This window comes from Sceloporus occidentalis, unplaced genomic scaffold, assembly GCF_023333645.1.
Source record: "Sceloporus occidentalis isolate IW3139 unplaced genomic scaffold, rSceOcc1.0.p SCAF_2, whole genome shotgun sequence".
Lineage (NCBI taxonomy): Eukaryota > Metazoa > Chordata > Lepidosauria > Squamata > Phrynosomatidae > Sceloporus > Sceloporus occidentalis.
This window is the reverse complement of record NW_028316982.1, coordinates 132,193,454-132,220,175: the sequence shown is the minus strand read 5'-3', so window position 1 is coordinate 132,220,175 and position 26,722 is coordinate 132,193,454. Positions and strand designations below refer to the sequence as shown.

At 40.4% G+C, this 26,722-nt stretch overlaps 1 protein-coding gene across 1 annotated transcript; it reads left to right on the top strand.

The window, feature by feature from the left end:
* Positions 1-1,245: 1,245 nt before the first annotated feature.
* On the top strand, positions 1,246-24,021 carry CNMD (chondromodulin). Its single transcript, XM_089507952.1, has 7 exons — positions 1,246-1,307; positions 3,601-3,741; positions 8,481-8,621; positions 9,638-9,751; positions 18,619-18,772; positions 20,431-20,639; positions 23,474-24,021. Exons 1-7 carry the CDS (start codon positions 1,251-1,253, stop codon positions 23,690-23,692), a joined length of 1,035 nt encoding a protein of 344 aa, XP_089364078.1. The 5' UTR covers positions 1,246-1,250; the 3' UTR covers positions 23,693-24,021.
* Positions 24,022-26,722: the final 2,701 nt, after the last annotated feature.

Sequence of the window (26,722 nt, the reverse complement as noted above, 5' to 3'; positions counted from 1 at the left end):
CCTGGTTCTTCTTGGGATAAGTCCTTTTAGATCGGGACGTCGTCTGAAAATCTTCGCTGCCATTGCGAGACTTTCCCATGCCTTTTTCATCCCCTGTGGAAATAGAAGTAATAAAAGAGTTCTCTTACTTGAGATCAAACCTTGATCAGAATGGGGACTGCAGTCAAGAAATCATAAGAAGACTAAATGGAGAGGGCAGCTATGAAAGAACTGGAAAAGATTCTAAAATGCAAACATATACCACTGAGCACAAAAGTTAGAATCATACAAGCTGTTGTGTCCCGACTATGTGTTGTACTACTATGTGTTGGTGCGAGAGTTGGGCAGTGAAGAAAGGGAGTCAGAAGACAATAAATTCATTGGAGATGTGGTTTTGAAGGAGAGTGCTAAACCTGTGGACAGCCAAAAAGGCTTCTGGGGTTGTGGGAGCTTCAGGGGAAGCCAGACACCCTGCAGCTCCTTCACAACCAAAAAGGAGGCGGAGGAGGAGGAGGCACTGTAAAATGGAGGACCACATGAAAAAGAATGGAGGGCAGGAGCAAAGCCATGCTGGAAACACTCCTCTAGAAATGTCAATGCATGCTCCTCAGTCATGCTCCCAAGCGCAGAACCCTAGAGTCGGAAGAGACCCCAAGGGCCATCCAGTCCAACCCCATTCTGCCATGCAGGAACTCTCCGCCAAAGCATCCCCGACACCAATGGAGGGTCCCTCCTGGGCAGGAGGTGGAAATGGAGGACATGGCTTGGAAAAAAGGAGGACGTGCTTGGCCTCCCAAGCCTACAAATCCCACAGCATTGACCCCCTGGCAGTTGAAATGCTAATAATAAATAAACAAATAAAACTTTTACTTCTATCCCACTTTTTGTCGAGACAATACAAAGATTAAAATACCTCAATATAGACATAATCTCCTCCCCTAAAAAAAAAAGATTAAATAGTAGAAGGGTAAAATTCAACAATTAAAAACCAAAATGATAATGATAACCAATAACCAAGAAGCATGTTCTTTCTGCCCCAGGAGGCAGCCCCTCAGAGCCCCCTTTTCCCCCCTAGTGCTTCTCCTTCCCTCAACGCCCAACCTTGGCCCGGGTCCTGAGTTCGAATCCTGCCCGCTGGCTTCCTGAAAGGGCTGCCTTGTTGTTTGTTGTGTCTCCAGTGCCAGCCTCCCTCCCCAGCCCTCCCTCCTCTCTCTCTTTCTCTCTCGTCCCGTCGGGGCTGCAGGAGAGGCAGGGAAAAGCCCAGAGGAAGCATGGAGAAGGTACCCTTCACCCCCCAGGACCCCGAGCAGGAGCCCCCCAGGCCCCCGGTGAGTGCCTGCCCCTTCCTCGACTTCAACTTTGCATCCGCACTGCAAAGTTAACCCGGGTTCATACCGCTTTAGCGGCCCTGGCTCAAGGCTGTGGCATTCTAGGGACTGGCAGTGGTTGTTGTGCCCCCAACTCACTCCTGCCACTCCCTGGGGAAACATTTTTATTATTACATTTATTAATAAAGCTTAATAATAATAATAATAATAATATTCTTTATTTATTTGTTTGTTTGTTTGTTTTATATTTACATTCAGGGGCTTGTTGTATTTTTATTAATTAATTTTATTTATTTATTTATTTATTTATTTATTTATTATAATTCCTAAATTTGAATCCAATCATTTTAGTTGCTTCGGGTTCTTACTTTTTCTTTCTGGTGGCTTGGAACTGCTCTCTGACATGTTGATGCTTTTAATGCTACTTTGCTGTGGTGGGTTGTTGCTGCTGTGTGCCTTCAAGACCTTACCAACTTATGGCGACCCTGTCCCAGGGTTTCCTTGGCCAGGTTTCTTCAGAGGAGGTTCACCCTGGCCACCCTCTGAGGCTGAGAGAGTGGGACTTGCCCAGTGGGTTTCCACGGCTGAGCCAGGATTCGAACCCAGGCCTCTAGAGTCGGAGTCCAATCCTCAAACCGTTGCGCCTTGTTGGCGTTCTTGAAGGCTGGCAGCTAGATCCAAAGGTGGTTCTTGAGTGTTTTGGGGAGATATTGGCAGACAGGGGGAAGACTCTCTGGAAGAAAAGCTTGGGTCTGAGTAGCATGGGACCCTGGTCTGGTTCAGTTGAGGGAGCTTATCGCACAAAAGAGATCAGGGGTTTACCCCATGAATATCCCAGAAAAATCCCACGAAAGGATTTCACGCAGCGTTGCACAAAATGCGCCGTTAAAGTGGGCCCAAAGAAGCATTAACAAGCATCTTTTTACTTTCGGGATTTCGGTGACAATGCATTTCCCATATCATAGAATCATAGAGTTGAAAAAGACCGCAAGGGCCATCCAGTCCAACCTCAATCTGCCATGCAGGAACTCTCAATCAAAGCATCCCCATTGACAGATGGCCATCCAGCCTCTGTTTAAAAACCTCCGAAGAAGGAGACTCCACCTCGCTTTGAGTTTATTATGTAGTGTGAATGAGGCCCCAGTGAGACTGACTTGTGAGTAAGTATCGCTCAGGTTGTGCCACACAACAGACTCCTATAGAAACCTAGGGCAGTTGTCCAAAGGCACATAGCAAGATGTCATCTTTCCAGTAAGATCTGAACCCAGAAGTCCTAATTTGGACAAGGAAATAGAAAGAAAGGTGCCTGCACTAGAAACAATCCTGAGAAGGGCTTTTGAGGGTTAGTAAGTGACAAGAAGGGAACAAGCAGCTCCTCTCTTAGACCTGAAATGCAGGGAGAAAACACTCCGCTTGTAGGAGGAAGAGTCACAGAATTTGATCGTGTGCTGCCATGGCTGCATCCACACTGAAAAATACTCCAGTTTGACACTGCCACGACTCCATGCTATGGAATTCTGGGAATTGTAGTTTGTTGTGGCTCCAGTGTGGATGCAGCCCATGAGTCCTAGCCTGACCCTGGGAAAGTTCCTTTTCTTGGTCTGTGTGTGTGTATGTGTGGGTTTGGGGTTTGTTTGTTTTTGGTTGTTGTTTCTTGTTTGTTTTGTTTGTTTTTTGGACAACAACTCCCAGAATCTCCCAGCAAGCAAGCAGCCATGCTAACTGGGAGATTCTTGGAGTCTCTCTAGAAAACAAAGTTTCCCGGCTTAGGGTATGCCCCTACATTTTACATATACACATAGCCCAGGTTCCGAGATAGACCCTGCTGGCTGGTAGGTATGCTTCATTTTCATTTTTTGTCACCTTTCTTAGCAATGAACAGATTGTAAAATCCTTAGAGGAAATCTAAAAATGGGATAGTCTATGTACTATAATAAAGATGATGGCCTAAATCCACTAGTCCCAACTGGAACAGAGCCACTGAATCAAATGTTGACTCTCCTTCCAACAATTGATTCAGTGAGTCATATCTAGTTGAGACCAACCAATAGGATTCCATCTGATACTTTCCATGTGTGTGGAAAGGTGTCGGCGGTGATGGTGATGATGGTGGTGATGATGATGATGATGATGATGATGATGATGATGATGATGATGATGCAAACATTGGGCACCCCATTTCCTAACAGAGATTTTCTACGTAATGTGTATACTTTCATGATGATGGGAACATCTTCCACATTTCCTCTGGTTATCAGGTGCCAGCTTTACCTCTTTGCTTCTGTGTTTGCAGGCATATTCAGCTGTGATGGCAAAACCCTCTGGTGCAGGAAGGCTTCTCAGGATCGGGGCAATTGTGATCATCGGAGGAGCCATCCTAATCCTCTTTGGCGCTATTGGAGCTTATTATTACTGGAAGGCGAATGACAAAGAGGTGAGGCGCTTTCTTTGGATCTGATATTCTTGAACTGTAGAATTGAACTGTAGAATCTAAGGTTAGTGTTGCACACGGTAAGAAGACAGCTATTTTATCTGTGACTTCTGTTTCATCAGTGGAATTTCATTGTATAGCTGCTTGTTCTTCAAGGATAGGAGATATTTTCCTAATAGGCAGTATGCTTCCCCCTTCTTTTTGAAAGGAAGAGTAAAGCAGCTATCCCAGACAGGTGAGCATAGGTGTCCCGGAAGGGCACCAAATGGATAATTCTTCCTTTAACGTATTAATTTTAGATATATACTATAATATTAAATTATTTTAATATTACTATTAAATTATTAGATATTAATTTATTTCATATTTAAATAAATATTAAATATTAATCTTACATCAATTTAAATATCATATTAATTTATTATTGTTCTCTAAAACTAAGGGAGTCACTTGTGGCATTTTGCGGCCCAGGTGACAAAATAATTCATTGGGTCCCCAATACTATGCCTGATTATTTGGGAGAAATCAACATTTGCCCATCCTTTCAGGCTGCTACTGACAACAATCTCTGAGGCTAACAATAATGGCCTGAATACTCTTTCTCAACTTGCCCAGAACTGTTAAAGAGTGATTGCCTGCTGGACTCACACACAGACAGACACACACACAGATAGATATGGCAGCACAATATAAAATTCAGGAGTTAGAATCTGTCTGCCCCAGGGCACAGCTTCATGTGTTCTATTGCCCTAAATTGAAATCATAAGTGTGTTGTGTACAGATCTGTTAGTGGCTGATCAGGCTTGCGTCCTTCTGTTGCCTTAGATTGCTTGTCCCTAGCAGAACCCCTTTCTCTGGTTTGGTTCCCCTCCAGGAGCCCATTTACACTACTTTTTTTTTTGGCACTATGTTCCACTTGAAATGCCATAGCAACATCCTATGGACTCCTGGGATTTGTAGTCTGATGAGACACTAGAATTCTCTGGCTGACAATTCTAAATTCCCCTCCATAAAGGATTTCGTGGGATGTTGCCTTGGCAAATAAAAGTGGAATATAGTAATATAATTAGATAATGTGAATGGGCTCTGGTTTTGTTTTTCTTTTCTTTCTGCTCCTTGTCTTCTGGTTTTCTTTTTCTGCTCCTTGTCTTCTGGTTTTCTTTTTCTGCTCCTTGTCTTCTGGTTTTCTTTTTCCTTATCCTACTACTTGTCTCAATATCCATTTTCTCCCTTTTTAATTGCTGTATTGAATTCTAGAATAAAGTATATATTTCATTCGCCTCAAAATGGTAGGATGTGATTGACTGTTTGGATAGATATATAGCCTAAAGCAACATATGTTGAGGCCAGAAAGGACTCTACAGTGTTTCTGTATTAATTCTGGGGTGGGGCCATAAAGCTAAGCCTGAAAAGTGTTATTCTATTTACATTTCCCCCCTGTAGAAGATCTAATATGAGACTGTGGAATACACTGTGAGCCACAAAATATTCCCTTATTTCAGAGCTGCAGAGGCGAGGAATGACGAGAGTTGTGGTTTAACACAGCCTAGGAAGCCTCATGTTCCTTATTCCTGCTTTGTACACCTATGGCCTTAACTTGTCGCTGCATTCGTAAGCTTAAGACTGAAGGTGATATATATGGAGTAACATAACATGTGGGCTTGTCACTATCCTAGAATGGTATTTTTAGATGCATTGTGACCTCTTTTCTTTTCTGCACTAAGAATGTAACAGTTTGTAATCAAACTCATTCTGTAGCAAAGCATAATCCCTTTAGTCTTTAGAAAAGAAGAAATGAAATACCATTCAAAGATGCATTTTATGATTCAAATTAATGCAATTGTTGAAAATAGAGAGGGTAGGCTGAATGGAAAACTGGTCATTACAACAATCCACAATCCTTCTAGTAATTGCATTGTATTAGAAAGGCAATTTAAATAATGTAAGAATGCCTAAAAATGATAGATTTGCATCATGTAGTTTTGGGATTAACACATGTACACACACCCCTCCTTTCTTCTGTGGCACTCAGTGCATGAGACAGTGGGGTCCCTGGGGATCTTTCACTGATCGCACCCAAACCAGTTTAGCTGCATCATAGCTGCTGCATCATATGGCTTCTTCAGACTTTGCTCTTATAATCCTGTTCAGTGTTTCTCTGAGAATAATGTGACCCAGGATACATAAGAGGTTCCTATGGTATATCGGATGAATCTTGTATTTTAATTATTCTTAGAGTAAGGCATTAAAAAGTAAACAGCATGTGTAAACTCTGCAGTTCCAAATGTTTCCATTTTGAACACAAGCCTTCCCTTATTCTGTCAAGTTTCATTTATAATTCAGCCAGAAGAGTTTGAACAGGAAACACAAGCCTACTAAAGATTTATTCTTGGGGATTTGCCAAAATTATTCAAGCATTTTATTTTTCTCTCATTCCAGGATGGAAATTTATTCCCTCCTGTCTGATTTACAGCCAGAGCATGATAGAAGGGCTACTAGTCATAAAAGGAAAAAGTGTTGGAAATCTGATTTTTGCACATACACATAAGCCCTGAACTTAATACAATTTTAAATTCCTTCAAGCATTCCCATCCTCTGTACTAGTCCATTCATGCCATGTGATGATGGACTCTCTAAAATGTTTTGGAAAATGCAGGAGGAAGCAAGCCATTTATGCAGCTGGATGCCGACTATGGAGATTATCACATTGAATTCAAAGCGACTCATCCCCAATGGGATAAAGTTGTGTTTAATTTTAAAAGTGGGTGTTACTGCACGCAGACATGGCCGAGCGAGCACAACTTGTATGCAGCCCAGATCCCAGCTGCACTTATCCAGTGGCTTTTCAAAAACGGGAGCTTGCCCCAGAAGAATTTAAATTCAAAGAGAAAGAGAAAAACAAAAGCACAAGTGATGAAGCCATACTTGTTTGAATTTAGCACCCAGCAGCTTATTACAGATATTTGTGACACATATTCTGAGTTATAAATACACTGTCCATGTTTATATTAGTAACATACAAAATGTTTGTCAGTTAGATCTGCTGTTTAACTAATCAGTTAATCAGGCAATTTATGTTATGAAGCACTAAAACTAATAATACAGCCCAGACGTCTTTCCCCCAACAAAGAGTTTCCCTCACAATTGTATTATTTTGGTGCCCTCCTTTCCTGAAATTCTGTCCACTCCTACCAGAATTGCAGCCCCATTGCAGAGAAGCAATGTGGATGAGTAGTCAGAATCCCAGGCTTAGACTAGGGAGTCATGGGACATTTGTCCACTTTTAGTAGTGCATAAAATACACTAGTATAGTAAACCTGGATCCCATAGTTACACAACAGATTGTGCAGTGGGTGCCAAGGCCTTCTGTTCACATGCTGCACGATAGTCAGTTAACTTCCCCACCCACTAAGGCTGCAACCATGCTAGAGAAACAACCCGGTTACCACTTTAACTTGTCTGGCTCAAGGCTATGGAATTCTGGGAGTTGGAGTGTGTTGTGGGTCCCAGAGCAGAGGCCCACAACATACTCCAACTCCCAGAATTCCATAGCCTTGAGCCAGTCAAGTTAAAGCAGTGCCAAACCGGGTTATTTTTCTAGCATGAATGCAGCCTTAAAAAGGTGTTGATGGTATAGGTAAGATTATTTGTTTGGCTATAGCAATTTAAAGGTTACAGTAACTGGCACAGTGTAACAGAATGTGTTCACAAATACTACTAAATCAAGGTTTGGCATTATGACCATGAACCTATGTCAGCATTATTAATTATGTGCATTATCTCCTTGTTCCATTTTTTCTTTCCTTCTCTGGTGCACCAACAAAGTTCAGTTCACAAGTTTCTACATCCATTCATTATTAAGCACAGTTTAGTGTTAAATGTGATCTCTACATGGTGGTTAATGTTACTAACTTTTAAGATGAATAACCTTAGTCTTAACTAGGGATCTTACATTTATTAAAACACTGCTTTAGAAACCATGGTTTACAACCATGGTGCAGTTTGTGGACTTCGACATTAAAAAAAAAAGTAGGAGCAAAAACTGGAAAAGGTTATTCAGGAGTAGTGGGGGGGGGGCATATGAGCAAAAGAGCCAAAGAGTAAATTTATCCTTGTAATACAGAGTTTATTTTTGTAGTGTTACCATTTCATGTTATAATAAGCTGATGGGGAGCATCTAGCCAAATTGTAGGGTAGTACATTTCTCAAAAGCCTAGTCAGGAGCCGCAACAGATTCCATTGCCTCTACACTGCAGAATGTGCTTAGAGTGGGTCATTCATCTGTCCAGGTTATCTCTGTATCCCAAGGTGTTACTCGGGATTTCCATTCAGCCTTTACTTAATGCTTAGAAAGGCATCAGAGGAACTATATCTACAGAGGAAATAGTTCACCAACAGTTGCTGACAATCTAAATTTTAACAAGAACTGGATGAAACTGAATGAAATTGTCACCCCCCTTTAGTCCAGTCAAGAACAAAAAATCTAAGAAACCATCTATCACATTTGTTTGGCCAATATCACATTGGGAGGTCCCCTAGAAAGGCATCCGTGTGGCTGTTCAAATCCCCCAGAAACGTAGACTAGGATCCCCTCAGTATAACATCATAGACAATTTCTGTTAATTCGGGAAGAGAGATTAGATTGTTAGCCTCTTTTTAGATCGTTGTAAAACTGTGTGCCATGTGGTGTTATGCCAGTTTAAACCAGAGTCATTATTTAAAAGATTTTGTTTTGATTCCAGGTTTATAATGTACACTACACAATGAGTATTAATGGGAAAGTGCAGGAGGGGTCGATGGAAATAGATTCTGGGAACAACTTGGAGACCTTTAAAACTGGAAGTGGTGGGGAAGAAGCTATTGAAGTTCATGATTTTCAGATTGTAAGTATGGTTGTGTTTATTTAAAATTAAAAGAACTACCACCCAGAAGGCGCTTGTGGGGGATTAGAAGAGAAGAACTCTTTGTGGCAAAAGAAAGTAATTTAATAGACTCCAACATGTTTTGATAAAGCAACACATGCACATGAATGTGAAATATCAAGAGGACTTGGAAAACATCTTATTATAAAAGGAATAAGAAGGAAAGCTGTTTTTACATGAGTCCCCCTTTGATATTTCAGATTGATGTGCATGCGCCTTTGAGGAAGAAGGCTTTTATCAAAATGTGTTGAGCTTCATTAATTACTTCTCTTCTTTTTCCCCTTGTTTCCATGTAAGGAGGCCATTGGGTCAACATTTGCTGTGTTTTCAACCTTCATGCTGTCAAGATTCCCCCTGTCCCCCTTAGGTTGTCTTCATGGGAACCTCTGGACCTTTGTGCCTTGCAGACACATCGGGGGCATCTACTAGCTAGGATGTGCATTTTGATTCACCTCAAGTTCTGGCCAGGTCTGTTAGCATCACTGTGGTTCTGCATGGGTTGTGCATACCCAGTGCCCCTATTTGCAGCAGTTCATTGAAGAGGAAGTTTGGGAATACTGTACTTGGCAAATTGTCCATCACAGACATTTGTTTTCCTTAACTAGTCTTTTTACTGAAAAGATAACCTTCAACATACTCCAGAGATTCCCATAATACAGTTTTAACACTTCTCTTTTATAGTAATGTCTGACAGAAACCTGATAGATAATCCCACAGAAAGATGTGCCTGTCCTCCAATTACCACATGCTAGTGTTTCACTTGAGAAATCAAAAGATGTGAAATGAAATCTGTTTTTACTTTACTGTGTAAACTGGCCAAAGTGCATGTTCTGTTTTTGATAGGCTGGTTGTCTTCCTCTTTCTTCCACTCCACATGGCTTCTGTATTAAAAGTGCTTCTGTATGTGCACTCTTTGTGTTTTAGAAATCATGTGGCAATTCCACTCTTATTCTAATAACCACAGCCTTGCTTTTTAGGGTATAACTGGAATCCGTTTCGCAGGAGGAGAGAGATGTTACATTAAAGCCCAAGCTAAAACACACCTTCCTGAAGTCAACGCAATGATGAAGGAGAGTCTTTCTTTTGATCTGGTAGGTAGTCACCAAAAATATTCTAGAACTCAAATCATGCTCAATCTTTACAGGTTTCCTAAGTGTGAAAATGTTTGAGAACGTCTGAGAACCACAGAAACAAAATATGGGAGATTGCGTCCTCTTCCCAGTTCCTACACAACTTGCTTGAAGGAAGAGCAATGCTGAGTAGTCCTTGATAGCCGCTCTGATAGCCTTGGTTGAAGAGCGGGGTATAAATAAATAAGTATTATTATTATTATTGATAGCAATTTTGCATGTTTTTAAGTGATGTTCTTGATTTTCCTGCTGAATTCTGCCGCTTTCCAGACTGGGCTTAGGTTTCTTCTGTGTGTCCTTGATCAACTCTCTGTTATGATTTCCCACTGTTGCTCCCTGTTTGTGTTCCAGTACTTCCTTTTGTTTCATTTGGGTCTGTCTCACTGCAGGGTTTTCTTGGTGAGAGGATCTCGCAAGGAAGTTAACTTTTGCCTCTCTTCACATAGTGTTAACATGTGTTAGCTATGGTGTCATTGCTGTTCTGTCTGTGAGATCTTACATCAGTGTTACCCACTACTACTGCTGCAGCCGAATAGCTGTTTGTAACTCTATTCCAGTGGTTCCTAACCTTTTCTATGCCCCACACCCCAGGAAATGTTTGATTAATATTCACAACCCCTGCAAAAGTAATATCATATTTGAAGTTAAGAAGTCTTATTTCTAAGTTTTTGAACCACAATATGAACCACTTATACTACTGCGGGTGAACAAACTGAACTTTAAAAAATAAGCTTTTAACTCCGTGCATAAGAGGAAATGTAAATGGATCAATTAGATTCTAATTTATTCAGAAAAAATGTAAACAGGAAAATCAATCCCAATTGTGAACATAAAATTCAGTGACTTCTGTGTTACTGCCTTTCATTCCTGATTTTGTCAAAACGTGGAACTTTCTTGTTGACTCCAGTCACACAATACACAAATCTGCCTGTGTATTGATGAATCATGACTTGTGACTGAAGGGCACAAGCCACTCTTTGTCACACCCTCTCAAGTTCCATCTCATACCCCCTACTCTTTTCCATGTATCCCATTGTTCTTGACTGAGTTGTGTCCCCTCTCTAACCACTCAGGTTTCATTCACCTTTCATTCTCCTTCTTTTCCTTCTGACCCTTCAGTTGTTACCAGTCTACCCATCCTTTTGTCCTATCCTCTTGTTCTTGTTCTTGTTCTTATTCTTCCTCCCCTCATGTCCTCCCTACCTTTAGCCTTACTGGCCTCCATGCCAGCCCTCCGGCCCTCCGCTCAGTGGCATAGCTAGAGGGATGCAGAGTGCACCGGGTCACCCCCTCCCACCTTGATGCCATTGCCTCATTCTCCTCATGAGAACAGTATCATGAGGAGAACAATGTGGAGACACCAAGGGAGCTGAGTGCCCCCCCACACCTCAATGCTGTTGCCTTGGTGCAGTGCACAGCAGGGAGGGAGCATGCTGAACTCTCCCTCCCTGCCATGTGCCACTCTACATGTGAGTAGAACAGTGTGTGGCAGGGGTGGGCTTGCTTTCTACTTGTCATGCTCTGTTCTACACGTGAGTAGAGTAGAGTAGTGAGTAGAATGGTGTGTGAAAGGGAAGGAGTGTACCCAGCTCTCCTTACCAAGTGCTGTTCTACTCATGAGTAGAGCGGCACACAGCAGAGAGGTAGGCAGTGCCTTTTTTGCCCCATCGCCCTCCTTCTCCTGTTGTCACTTACCTCCAGGCCCTCTGGGCCATGCTGGTCTCAGTGGCAGAAAGGAGACTATACATGTGGACATAACCAGATGGTCAATACAAAAATCAGGTAGACTATATAACTGAAAGCAGAAGATGTGGCCAGTACTATACCAGGTGCAGACTGTGGTGCAGATCATGAACCACTTATATTAAAACCTAGAGTAAAGCTGAAGAAAGAAGCAAAAAGCGTTGTCATACCAAAATATGATCTCAACAGAACATGATCTCAACAGAATTTATAGACAATGTAAAAAATAGATTTGCACTATTAAGCATAATCAGCCAGAATCCAGAAGAACTATAGTCAGAAGCCAAGGACATAATCAAGGACAAAAGCAGAAAAACACTATCAGTGGCCAAAAAGAAAGAGGAGAAACAATGGAAAACAGATGAAACACTTTAAGCAGTTAAGGAAAAAAGGGAAGCAAAAGAAAAGAAAGATAGGAACAAAACCAGAGCCATGAATGCAGCTGTTCAACAACTAGTGCTCAAGGATAAAGAGGACTACTATAATAATCAGTGCATATCATTGATGTTATTATTGATTGAGAAATAGAAGGCAATAACAAAAAAGGCAGAAAGATACAGAAACTCAAAGGGAAATTCAAATCTAGGGCTGGGATGCTCTATGATAAGAAGAGGAAAATCCTAAAAGTTCAAGAAGAAATAAAAAGATGTTGGATGCAGTACACAGAAGAGCTATATAAAAGAGATGAAAAAATGAATGACACATAGAATGAAGGAGCATATGAAGATGAACCCTAATTTCTAGAAAGTGAGGTGGAAGCTGCAATATTGGGGGAAATAAATCACTAGGAAGAGATGATATTCCAATTGAATTGCTATAATCCACATAAACAAAATCACCTCTAGTGCTAACTAAAATACGCCAAAAATATGGAAAACAAAATGGTGGCCAACAACTGGAAATGATCAGTATACATCCCCATGCACAAAAAAAGGGAACACAAAAGACTGCAGCACTATAGAATCATAGCATTAATTTCTCACACAAGCAAAATCATGCTCAAAGTTATGTAACGTAGACTCTATTCATATATGGAAAGAGAAAAACACACAACAGCATTCTTGCCTTTGTTTTTTCTGTGATAATCTCTGGAGCTTGACAGACCTAAGCATACTCTGCTCCAAACCTAAAATCATACAGTGCTCAGAAATAATTAATTAAACATTTGTTGTAACTAGTTTGTTAAATTTTTCAATAATGATTAAAACAAAAATAATTTGTTGTAACCATTGAAGGCCAACAAGGCCAACAAGTAACAATTCTTGGTTACTTTAATTCATTGCTGGCCATTTTTAGCAGTTTTGATTGGGGGATGATTTGGGGATTTAAGAAATTAGTTAACTTGGGGCCCGAACAGACAGGCCAAAATAAAGCTGCTTTAGGTCACTTTGGAGGTATGCTGTTTAAATGACACATGCATCTTAAGAGGCCAGAAGCTGCACTAAATCTGCGCTCCAGTCCTTAGGACTGGAGCGTGACTTTGCCACAGCTTCTGGCTGCTTAGGACACATGAATCATTTAAACAGTATAAGCAGCTATATTTTGGCCTGTCCATTTGGACCCTTGATATAGTGTCTTTGTATCATTTTCAATAATAATAACAGAATAATTTTCTTCAGCAGTGCTACGTTAGCATCAATACTTACATTTCCCCCAAAACCTCCTGTTCTTTTACAGGAACAATACAATACAGAAAAGTACATGAATTATACAGATAATTATCATAGTTGCATGGAGAACATTGCTAAGGAAACAGAAATGATTCAGTGAATGACATGGTTGAGCTTTCTTAAGAAGTTGTGTTTCTTATCTCTATGCTTGGTCTCAGCCTGTGGCTCTAGAACAGGGTGGAATTTGGCCTGCTGAGGTCCTCAAAGCTCAGAGAAGCAAGAGAGGGCAGAAGAAGATCTCCCAATCCAGCTTCGCACGCTCCTTGCCTTTCACATTGGGAAAAGTGATGTGTGAAGCTGCCACCATTTCAGAGCACCCAGATCATCAGTTCTTGACTAACTGACTTCAGGAGCCCCTCACCTTTGAAGGTGGAAAGGGGAAAGGGCTAGATCTACCCACCACTGTGAAGTGGTTCCACCAGCTGCTTCTCTGAAGGGCTTTAGCTGTCTAGATAGGGAGGGAACCTGGAATGCATTGAAGCAGAAGGAGCTTCTTCCATGATGAAGGAGCTCCTCTGGTTAAGTGGGGTCATGTGAGGGAGTGAGAATGAATGCCTGCACAGGGTTTATGATGAGTTTATCTCACCTTTTTAAATGGTTACCAGAGCTGACCACATATTGTGGTAGTAAATTAAGTGTGAGAAAGGACTTTTCTTTATCCTGATGGTATCTCCAAACACCTTTAACAGCACCCTCTCCTCCAAAGTACTTAGACTGCATAAGAAAGTAGGAAAACAATATCACTTAAGCTGGGACCTGAAAGCAGACTAGCGTTTTTGATGGCAAACTAATGGCAACTCTGAACTTGTGGTCCCACTGGAGTATTATGTCCAGGTCTGGGGCACTACTTTTTAAGAAAGCTGTCAGGGGAAAAATGAGCAAATGAGAGAGCTTTTGGTATGTAGAGCATGTGAGAAAAGTGTAATGGACTGTGTTTGCCTAAGAGAAAAAGTGTGGGAGAGACAGTTCTTTTGATAGGTCTTGAAATATTAAAAGGCTGCCTTGCAGACAATGGGAAAGAAATTGTTGTTTACTGCCAGCAAGGGGAAATGGATGGAGCCTTCATCAGAGGCATCTTTAGACTGCGCTGGATAAACATCCGTTAGGGACGGTTTAAATTTTAGAAAATCCTTCCCCAGAATATGAGGTTAGATTTTATTACCCTAGAGATCCATTTTATGATGCTGTGAAGGATTTGGTTTGTACTGGGTACAGCTTCCAGTTCCACTGTTAAGTTAATATGATGTTTCTGATTAAAAGTCTTGTTCAGTAAAAGCAATTATATTGACCAAAAGCTTGAAGTGCAAGTTAAAAAGAGCCTTCATTTTGAAGTGTACCCTAAAGGTTTTTTTTTATTCTCATCTTCAAAGCAATGTAGGAAAATGGCTCTGATTGAACTAGAAACTTTAAAGAATCCAAGTATTATTTTTACACAAGAGAGCTGCTATTCCTTAGCAGCAATGGATAAAAAAACTCTAAAACCGCATATGGATCCAGAGGGTAAAATTCTGAATGGCCTCTGTAGTAAAGTCTTTGAGATTGGTGTCGATACCTTACTAGATCAATTTTATTTAGCCAAGTTGTTTGCACAGTGCCGTTATTGATTTTGCAACTGGTTCCTAGGCTCTCAAGCTAACAGGATAAAAAACATCATTTTTATTATCCTTCTCTTGCTATTAAAAAAAAACTTTGTGAAAGGTTTGTGAAAGAAAATAAAAATAACTGAATGGTTTTATACAACCAACAGCAGCACCTCAAACTAAAGATAAATTCCCATCTGATTCCTGCAAATGTTAGTTTAATTAGTCATTTTCTATTCAATATCCGCTATAATGAAATGTGAACCAGGACATTTACAACATAATCTTATTTGTTCTCTCCCTATAAGTGGAAGAATTACCATAATGTAATGCCAAAGTTGCATAGTTAGTCAGAAGAGTCATGAAATGAGAGAAATTTAGTATTTTAAAAACAGCATTAGGCTGACTTAAATTTCCTATCCTTGTGGATCTGATTCTCCAAGCAGCAGTACATTATGCAACACATCTGTTGTTGGAAAAGTAGCCTAAAAAGATGGCAGTAGAAACAGGAAAATGCCATGCCTGTGGCACAGGGCAGCTTATTATATATATGCTAAGATCCTACATTCTTCTATTGGTTGACTGGTCCTTCATGGGTATGGGATCAGCTACGAACAACAACGACTCTTCTACTAGACAAGTTTGCTGTTACCACGATTAAATAAGGTTTAGTTGGAGAACTGATTTAAAAGAAAATGATGGACCAAACAATTAACTGATTAAGGTGGCAAACTTGCATTTACTGCATTTACCTGGGAGTAAAACCCGTTGAACTTATCTGAAATTATTTGAGAGTAGACTTAAGCACACGGCCAACGTAATTCTTTATTCAGACATCCTTTCTGTATTGCCTATTGACTTCTTGCTGATGAAGTGATTTTTAACGGGTGGTTTAAAATGATGTTTTAATTGATTTTTTATTACTTTTAATTAAATTGTGTTTTAATAATATAACTTGTTTAATTGCATTTTAATATTGCAACTTTTTAATGATTTCATCCATACCTTTTTCAGTTAATCTTGTGAGCGGCCTTGAGTCTTAGCTTTGGTATAAAGGCAGGATATAAAATAAACAATAATTGAGTGGCCTGGCAGTATAAATCTACATATAACCCAAATGCAAGCGTTTGTGCCTTTTTGAGATAGTGAAAGAACTAACTGGGCTATTTAACAAACAAAAGCTGTCAATTACTGTTATAAGGAAATGCTGTCTTTTATATTTTCTTTTCCAGGCTCTATCAGAGTATCATATATGCCTTGGAAAGTTATCAGTTGCGCTCTTAATCCAGAGCCCCACCACACAACATTTGCCTTCACGGGTTCAGTTCAACTCTTAACAGTTCCGTCTATCAACACGGCTAAAGCTTGCAGCTCTCATAAAGAGATATCCAGTTCATGAGAACTCTGGGTTAGGCTTTGATATGGTGGAAGTGTTGCTCCTGTTGCTGCTGCTTCCACCATGGCTGCTTTTCCCACCAGTTCCATAATGGGGACCATGCCATATTGTTGGCAGAGCCCTCCTACCTCCACTGCCATGACCAATGTTAGAGTAGTACTTTCCCCGCCAGGGATACCACCCTTATGTGGCTTCTCCATTCCTACCATATATACTCAACTATAAGTTGACCTCACGTATAAGTCGAAGATAAGTTTGGGGGTCAAAATTATGGATTTAGATATGACCCATGGATAAGTCGGGGGTAAAACCTAGGGGCATGTCACAAAGGATCTAAAGGATGAAGCAAAGGAATATATGCGAAAGAATTTACGAAATTCCAGCAGGCATAACTGTTTATCCTCACCCAAATGTCTAGATGGATGAGGGTCACTTTTTCCAGGACAGATTACACACTTGCCTTTCACTGGTGGCTGGTTCCTTTATTAATAAGAGTTAAAGTACAGTACTTACATTGGCCCTTGGATAAGTCGACTTAGGTTATTTGGGTGAATTTATTGACTAAAATTTCTAGACTTATACATGAGTATATACAGTTAGGCCTGTTACAGACTGCCAAAACAAAGCTGCTTCGGGTCTCTTTGGAGGTATGCTGTTTAAATGATGCATGCATCCTAAGAATCCAGAAGCTGCACCAAAGCTGCACTCCAGTGCTTAGGAATGGAGTGTGGCTTTGGCGCGACCTCCAGACTCTTAGGACCCATGCATCATTTAAATAGCATACCTCCAAAGAGACCTGAAGCAGCTTTATTTTGGCAGTCTGTAACAGGCCTAAGTTAGAGAGTGGTGTGAGCACCAGACAAGAAGGACAAGCAGCTGCACTGCTCCCGTAACATAAGAACCGTCTCTCAGTACTGTCAGCTCATAAATGGTCCCAGCAAGATGTTCCATGAATTGTACACCTTCTTAAAATAACTGGGGGGAAATCAAGAGAAAGAGTGAGAGTAAACCAGTGTGATATAGCTACCATTCCTCTTCCAACAGGATTATTTACAAACAGGGTTATCCCCTGGTTGCCCAGAGGAGGCTGCCAGTGCCATAGACCTCTTTGAAATAATGGAGTCTTCCCTTTCTCCCTTATAATATATCTGGGGTTCTTCTGGCAGCATGTGGCCTTTGGAGGTGTTTTCCTGCTCACCACAAACCATTAATAAGTTTCTTTGGGGCTGTAAGGCCTTTGAGGTCTCTGCTTGCTTTTTTAACTCAACCGTTTTTCTTTAAAGGAGGCTTTGTGCATATCCCATAACCCTAGGCAAAGTACTGCTAAATAAATTCATTCAGCTCAGCCGAACACTCTTCTACAATTTTTAGTCCAGAACTGAAGCTATCATGCATCATTAGGTAACATAATATTCAATAAATTGTGGCTTAATGTATTGTAGTAGTATACATTATTCTAGAATAATAGCAAAATTCTGTTAAGCTTGGAATTCAAGGTGAAATGCAGGAAAGATGAGTAGGGGTGGGGAAAGGAAAAATTATCCCTCAAGAGAAAGAAATGATGTTTTTGATCCACTGTTTCAGCTGATTCACATGCTCAAACCAACCCTGTATCTTTGAATATAGGGCAATTGTTGCCCTTGCCTATACACAAGACAAGACAAATACATATCTGACTTCAGTTCTGAAAAAGCTGAGCAAATAGAGCAAACAAATACATATTCCTACCACCCTTGTTACTTGGCAGGTTGAAAGGGTGGTGGGACAGAGAGAAGGGCCTATTGAGATGATCGTAGAGCTGTAAGGGGCTAATAAGTGGAGATACGGTCCTTCAAATAAACTAGATAAACCAAATAAACCTGGGTCCAAATTATTTGGGACCAAGGAAGTAATGGTATCATGATGCCACTTAGAATTGCACATTACAGGAGAGCTTACATTTCTGTGGTGCCAAAATGCATATATGCATACACACACGTGTGTGCGCGCGCACACACACACTCAGGATGAAATCAGGAGTGGCAGGTTTCATTTTTCAAAGTGTTACTGCTGCAATAATTGTAAAAATGGATTGCATTACCCTAGTGTCTTGGAGACATTTATAATATCCTATAAACAGTTAATAATGACAGAATGTTGGCAGGAAGCCACTCCTCTTCTTTATGTTGCTGTCTTCTTTTTTTTAAGTGAGCTAATTTCACTCCTTCCTTTAAACTTAATAGGATTAGCAACTACTACCAGCTAATCTCAAATGGAATTGAAATAGGGAAGAGTGAAAGTAACTTGAAATGTAAAATAACTGTTTGAAGAGCAGGTAGACTGTTTCTTTGCTGAACCTTGGGCTATTATTAGCACTTAATCTGATGTGCAGCAGATAGATGCACACAGCGTGTGTCAGTCAAACTAACTCCACATGCATTTATTTATTAATTTCCATAGGAAGATGAAATCATGCCGGCAAAATTTGATGAAAACTCCCTCATTTGGGTTTCTACGGACCAGCCTATAAAAAATAACAAGTTCCTGAGTCCCAAAATTTTAGAGCTCTGTGGAGATCTGCAGATTTTCTGGCTTCGACCATCATATCCGAAAGGTAAGTTTTCTTTCCTAGGTTGCCTCCAATTTTGTTAAACACCAGATTTAAACCTCCTCTCTGCCCAAGCCCATTCAATACATACCTTGGAGGAGTGAGGTACACTCAAATGGAGTGAGCAACTGCAGCTGGGCTGGCAAAACTTGAGGAACCCTTGGTCTGCCTTATACCCAGTCATCTCACCTGTCCACTGACTCCGAAGGTATCCACTATGCCTTTTTACTGAGCGAAACTGTGACACACGACCTCCTCTCTATGCCTTGAGGTTACTTTTTACCTCTTACTTATTAGAAGGTCCCTTGTCAATGACACCTTCCCAACACCGACCCTTTTTACATTTTCCCTAAATGTATAAGGGCTAAAGGCCCAAGTGTCTTCCTCTTGTAGGTTTAATATCTTCAGTAGCATGTTTTTGTGTGCCAGTATGGTTTGGAATTCACACAGGCAGAAGTTTCTATTGTAATAAATAAACAATGATTTTACTGAATAACATTTAGCAAGAATGTAACTTAGGTAGAATAGTTCCAAGGTGGTATAGCAATAGCAAGTACATTTTTATACTCCCTATCAGTATACGTAAGCACTCCCTAAGTGGTTTACAAAGTGTAAGCTAATTGCCTCCAACAAACTGGGTACTCATTTTAGCGACCGCAGAAGGATGCCATCCTGAATCAACCCTGGCTGGTATTGAATTCACAACTTTGTAGTTTGTGAGTGATTGGCTGCAGTACAGATATTTAATTATTGCGCCACCATGTATGGTTACATAAATATTACAGTTGCCGGCATTTCACAGTTTCCTCTTTACAATCTCCAATACACTTTATCTCCCATTCACTATCCTTCTCTCAATTCAACTCCCTTCCGCTCTATTAAACTCCCACTCATCTGCTCTGCACTGAACTCTCTTGAGATGAAGTCAAGTCAACTAAACTTAACTGACTTCCCAGTCACTCACTCCTCCCTTTTATATCTATCTACTCTGTTCCCGGCAGCTCCTCCTTCACAGTCAGCCCAAACTGGGATCAGCTGTCAGAAACCCAAGTCTACCCAGTGATTCCATCACAGAGCCCTACAGCACCTTCAAGACAAACCAATTTATGACAACGTAAGCTGTCATGGACAAGAGTCTGCTTTCTTAGAAAATGATTCTTCTCCTCAAAAGCATACATCAGTTTTCCTCAACATGGGACTTTCTAGATTTTCAGACACTTAAGTCTTGTCAGTCCCAGTTAACAAGGCCAGTGATCAGTGGGGGCAGATTGGCATTGTGGTCCAAAACATTTAGCAGGAACCATGCTGCAGAATATTGGCTTATATCTAATAAACCTGTTAATTGAAGGTTGATCTTCTGCAACAAACTGGTATAGCTTTTCCCCTCAAAGTTCCCTCCATGCTTCAGCTTGTAGGAGAGACTAATACAAGGAGAACAGCTTGCTAATGGGTGTTGATTGTTTTTCCACCGTTGAGGAGCTTTAGATTAGACATTTGATCATCGGCATTGAGATAGGTCCATGGTGTATGATGCACTTCTTTGGGTATTTCTCTCATTCAGAAATTGCAAGACGTTGAAACTTTACCTACTTTTAGCATGGTAGGGTTATAAGATGCAGGTTGGATTCCTTAAAGCAACTGTATCCTAATGTCTGCCCATTTAGCAGGGCAAAGGCGAAAGAGAGGAGCTACAAGGAAAGCACGTCAGACTCAGTCAAACTTCGACATGGACCAATTTGAAGCTGCTGCTGAAGAAGTTAATACAAGGCCACGTGCCAACCAGCGAGCTCAGCAGCGTGAACGTCCGTCTAATGCTACCCAACCTCCTGTGCGTGACAATAGGCCACCCTTTAACCCAGACAATCCCTACCATGTGAGTATTAGATAGTAATGGAATATCTTTGCATGCTAGACCATCCAAAAATGGAACTTTTCCCATTCTTTTCATTGTCTCCTCGGCAGCTAAAACAAGTTTGTTTCCCATCTTCTGCTACTGGCAGTTGGAAATGCATGGCAGATGAAAGTTATATTGTGTCCTCTGCATGTGGGATATTTGCTTAATATTAACATATGCTTAGAGCAGGCAAAACCCCTCTGCTCTTTTATTATGGACAGCTACTACTACTAAGCATCCACCAACTGCACTGTGAAAAATGAATGCACATAAACAGCAGTATCAGCCACTTAAGTAAGCCTTCCTACTTTACTTTTGTTAGTAGATTTCTCTCTCTTACACCAAGCCCACGACTCTTCAAAGCAGGGATGGAGGAAGTGTGGCCTTCATTTGTTGCCAAAGTGCAGTTCTCAGAATTTCTGATCATTGCTTTCACTCGCTAGGGTTGATATTCAGTTCAGCCACATCTGGCGGTCCACATTTTAACCAACCTGATTTTAAAGGATCCAGGAACAGGGAAGCCTGATTTTAAAGAATCCAGGAACAAGAATGAGTAGTGAATACAGAAGTAGGTGAACAAAACTAGCTCCAGAAGGCCAACCTATTTCAGGCTACAATGTCATTTGGGAGTTTGCGTGCAGCTTTTTTAGTTTGGTGAGGCTGCTAAGAAGAAATCTTCTGGATGCACTTACAGCTCTCAAGTTGTTATCATGTAGGCTAAAGACATAATAAAAAAACCCAAACCTTTTTTAAAAACAAAAAGAGAAATTGTTGTAAACTGTGTGCGTTTCAGAAAGAATTTATTCCAAGACATTTGTAGCCAAGAAAAGAAAAACTGTGCTACCTGCAAAATATCCCAGGATGGCTATTAGGGACATCTCTTGTTTATCATGGTCTTTGTTTCCTTTTGTCTAACCAATGGTTCCCCATTTTATCTCTCCAACTGTCCTATGAACTAGGTTAAGCTGGGTGAGTGAGACTAGTCAGGAGTATCTTCACAGCCAAGTGAGCATTTTTGCTCAGGTTTCCCCATCCAGAGGCTAACATTCTGTCCGCCGCATTAAACCCTGTGAGATTCAGTTTTGAATAAAGTAACAAGAGCAGACCAAAGCCTCTGCTCAAACCAAGAGACCAGGGTCCAGTAACTTGGACAATCACAATGTGATAGCTGACCAAAAAATGTAGAGTACTGCGATGGGTAAGATGTGAGGACTGAGCCATCCTGCAGATTTTAAAGGGAAAAGACAAATCAGATGGAACTGGCTAGCATGGCAGGGGGTTGTACTGGATGTCCTTTGTGGTCACTTCCAATTCTATGATTCTATGAAGAAAGAAACTGATGATGAGCAGATTCAGCATTAGGACGTGCATTGGGATGATTCGTGGTACAGCCAAGGCCTATAGCACAAACAGTAGGATACAACAGTAACAGTCTAACTGAGATGAGTCCTTCCACATCGCCCCCCAAAAGATCCAATGGACTGGAAGTTCAGCCACTCACAGATGACAGGCTGACTCTGAAATGCAATCTTAAAATGTTTTCCATAGGAAACTATAGGAATTAGGAAAAAGCGACTATCTCAGCTCTTGCAATCACCCTATACAGTTCTCCATCATTTCTCAGAAATTTCATTTTATTAAAGGATAAAGGTAAAAATGCATGCACTTTAAAATAACTTAATGATAACAAATGGAATTTGTATTTTTCATCAGGTTGTTTTGGTTATCTGACAAAGTTAGTGATAACACAGGATGACTACTTTTTTCTGTAGGTCTATGTGTTTCACATTTAAGACAAAAAGCTAATATAAAAAAGTCTTAAAAGCTAATTTTTACCCCCGAAAAGTAAAGCAAAAATCTCTTTTTCAGTTCCATCCCTCTCATTGGAACAAACTCATGATTGAAGCATAGCCTAGTAAATGCTTAGTTCCTAACTATGCAGTGCTACAATAGGCCTTTGACTAGAGCTTGGAAATGTTACTTTTGGGGAACTATAGTTCCCATGGACAATGTTAGAGTGCAGAAAAGTAATTTTACCACGCTCTGCTTTTGACTGAACATATATGTAGTATTTTGCTGAAAGGAGGCTTATTTATTCCACCCAGAGAAGAAAACATCTCTCTCTCTCTCTCTCTCTCTCTCTCTCAATCTGTGTGTGTGTGTGTGTGTGTGTGTGTGTGTGTGTGTGTGTAAATGATCTTTTATGCCCAAGTTGCTTATGTCTGATTTCATTGCTGAAAAGTTATACATACTTCCTCTTCTTAATTCCTGCTCAGCTTCCTTTCCTTGTACAAACCCCTCTGGTCCATAGTAACAATTCCCTGTTAAAAATCTACAAAAGCTATAAAGGTCCAAAACACACTGCAAAAATAATCCAGTCTGAGACCGCTTTAACTGCCCTGGCTCAGTGCTAGGGAATCCTGGGAATTGTAGTTTATTGTGGCCTCAGAGCTCTCTGAAAGAGAAGGCCAAATGTCTCACAAAACTACAGCTCCCAGGAATCCCTAGCCTTGAGCCAAGGTAGTTAAAGGGGTCTCAAAGTGGATTATTTCTGCAGAGTGTTTTGGACCAAAGTCTACATGCTTGACAGTAAGTGAACTCCAAATCAGGTCCACCAATAACCTTCTGAAGATAAAGATCTTGAGCCACACTCTAAAGAACAGCTACACCTGTTTAAATAAGCACAATTTAAAAGCAGACAGTTCTGTGTTGGATTGTGGTCAAAGGCAGTAACCTGAATTGGGGTTTAACCAAATGTAAGAGATAGGAAGAAATGTGCCACTTAAAACTGTTACCTGTACTTTAAATTTCAGCAGTTAGAAGGTGGTGAAGGGATGAGCTTTGACCCACGTCTGGATCATGAAGGTGTCTGCTGCATCGAGTGTAGACGGAGCTACACACACTGCCAGCGGATCTGCGAGCCTCTCCTGGGCTACTACCCATGGCCTTATAACTACCAAGGATGCCGTTCTGCTTGCCGACTTATTATGCCTTGCAGTTGGTGGGTTGCCCGCATCTTGGGCATTGTATAAAGTTGAGTGGAGTATATAATGCATGGAGTCTTGGACTATGAAAAGGAAGTGAGGATGTATTTAAAAGCCCCTCACCATCACTTTCAGTCATGAATCTGTGTATATGCTAAAGTGTTTTTTAAATGACATCAGCTGTTGTAGATGTAAATAACATTAAAGCTTCCAATGAATATTTCATTCTTTTTACAAATGCAGAATTTTTGAGTGAAAAAGAAGAAAATATCTAGTCTGCTTATGAATAAGGTTTGTCAACATAACAGTTCCTTTAGAAATTGAAAGTCAGACTCTTCAACTCAGGCCTTGTGTTATCAAATAGATGTGAAAATTGGTCCAATTAGATTACTAGTTAGACCTTTTGCTTTTGGAGTACCTTTCATCCATGTAGAACTTGACAAATAAATCATAAGTGAAGCTGCTCTCTGTTGTTATTCATATAGAACTGCTAGATCATTACAAAGCTGTTAGAAACCAATTACATCACATTTTTCCTACTGAGCTGCTGCAGGAGGGGAAGAGCTTGGCTAAAAAAACTGGATCGTTCACAGAATCCAAAAACTGGGGTTGTCTCATGGAATAAGTCCAAGGAAGGCAAGCAAAATCTCTTCAGGAAGCCATCAGATGAAAGTAGCCCAAGGTACCTGTGTCATTGATACCTTGTTGTTAGTAGTAAGTGTTAGCTTTTTAAGATGGTTTGGTGGGGAATGGATATTAGCATAATAGTTTACAGCCTCTAGGTACATTATAATTGTCCAAGTGGGTAGAGCATGTATTTCTGCCAAGAATAAACACAGAGCGATAGCTGAAGATAAATGGTAAACATCTGCCATCAGCTAGCTTTGTACCATTAGGCAACCATGGAGAAATGGGAGGAAAACAGCCATTTTACAAATGCAACAGGAAGAAAATATGGTAAGATAGCAAAAACACTATTTGAATAAATGATCAGCAGTAGGTTAGAACTGTATATATCAACTTAATGCCTTTACTACTCCTCACTACATTCTCCAAGATTTCTATGATTCATCCAAGTGTGTAGTAGGAAAGGAGCTGGAATGTGTAACGTATCATGAATTATGCAGCATTAAATTTGTAAGGTAAATTGTTTCAATTATGCTTTAACAAAAAGCAACCTTTATGTTGCAGAACTCCTATCAGAGTCACGGTTGAAAAGGGAACACTGGGAAAAGTGAAAAAATATATATAAGGCAGTGGAACTGACAAGGCTGAGGCTTTTGTGCCTGGAAACTACAGATAAATATTTTCATTAGTTGATTTTTACTCAAAACAGTGGGAACTGTTTTATCTGAATCAAGCATTTGTTTGTTCTCAAAGATTGGGGGGGGGGGGCAATGAAATCTTGTAGCATTTTTAAGGCTAACCAATTTATTTCTCCATAAGTGGCAGCCTACGTACTCAGATGAATCTAAAGGTCTTAAAAGGTGATGCAAGACTACCCTTTTCCTTTTTCCAGAACCTCTGACAATTGGCTGCTCAAGTAATCCAGTGCTAGATTGTCACATCCTTACATTAGATTAGGAGTTATCTATGCCGGATAAATGTAGGATTATTTGAAATTTCTGCACATCTCTTCCCAATCTGGGGTGTGGCTTTTAAGGTAATTTTAAAAAGCAGAATACCTAACAGAAATGACATTATTTGCATCTCTTTAAGACATTGAAATCTGGAACTCAGATTTTGGACTCCAGCTCTTATCTGCTCCAGCAATATAATCGGGATCATAGGGCCTGTTATGCAACATTTAGAGCACTACAAAAATATACATAATGGTTGTAATTCAAACAAAAATCCACTAAATAGTGATACCTTTATTGGCCAACGGAAACATACAATATACTTCTTGCAAGCTTTCAAAGCTCCACTGGCTTTCTTCATCAAGCAAGATGTTATTACAGTAGATAAATTGGAGATGTTAGTAAAATGCTTGCATTTTGTTGTTTCTGTCCTTAGTTAAGATGGTATGGGAAGGGTATACTAAATGGCCAACACAGCTACCCCTGTATGTTTTATAATTGTTGTAATATCGAATTTATTGTATATACTGTTATTCATATCAAAATCCTAGAAAGTACTTGTGCTCAGATTACAAACTGTCTCTGAAAAGAGGAGAGAGAGATGTAAATACTAATTTTTCCAGGACTGTAGGACTGTTCTTAACAGGTAGCAGATGCTTCTGCTATAGATGATGGCATGCAATACAGCAGGAAACGTATTCAGATCAGTGGCATACACCGAAACAATGAGTGCAGAGGGAAGTAAGTAAATAGCAACAGAGACAGCAAAATCATCCAGATTAGCATTACTAATTTTACCCTTGAATTAAATGGGACTGAAAATTTTTTCATAAAACGTCTTTGCAAAAAGTTACTCTGCCAAGAATTTCTCACTAGCCTTGCAGACAACTTCACTGTACAAATACAATAGACAGAGCAAGCAACAGTTATTATGGATTTGACCCTAAAAAACAGATAAACTGGTCAGTGGAGTGGAAATAATGTATTGGGATCTTTCAGTCTCCTCTTGGGATTTGTTATACAGAGGAAAGGTGAAGCCAAACATAGTTGGACACACACTCTGAATTTCAAGAAGGCTGATTTCAGTAAGCTTAGGAAAATACTGGGTGAGATGCCACGATCAGAAATCCTCATGAGGCATAGGAGTTTCTTAAAGGTGAGATAATGAAGACACACCTGCAAACAATTCTAATGGAGGAAAAGTGGGAGCTGTCTAAAGAAACCAGGGTGGATGCACAAAGAACTAATCTGAAAGACCTGTATAAGAAATAAATGTGGAGAAACCACCAACGAAGAATAAAAGCAAATGGCGAACATCTGAAGGGAGGTAGCTAAAATAGCTAAAGCTCAGAAGGAGCTCAGGCTAGAAAGGTTCAAAGTAATACACTTTGTATCTGTGGGCTTTCCATCTGTGGATGGACACACCCGTTCTCCCCAATGGCAGCGCATGCATGTGGTGCATCACCATTAGAAATAACAGGAATTGAGGTAAGAACAT

What these genes read in the sequence shown, in the direction of transcription:
- CNMD (XM_089507952.1), top strand. Translation starts at nt 1,251, where the DNA reads ATGGAGAAGGTACCCTTCACCCCCCAGGACCCCGAGCAGGAGCCCCCC. An exon ending in GGAAGGCGAATGACAAAGAG is followed by an intron (nt 3,742 to 8,480) that starts GTGAGGCGCTTT and finishes TTTTGATTCCAG; the next exon opens with GTTTATAATGTACACTACAC. An exon ending in AAGTTCATGATTTTCAGATT is followed by an intron (nt 8,622 to 9,637) that starts GTAAGTATGGTT and finishes CTTGCTTTTTAG; the next exon opens with GGTATAACTGGAATCCGTTT.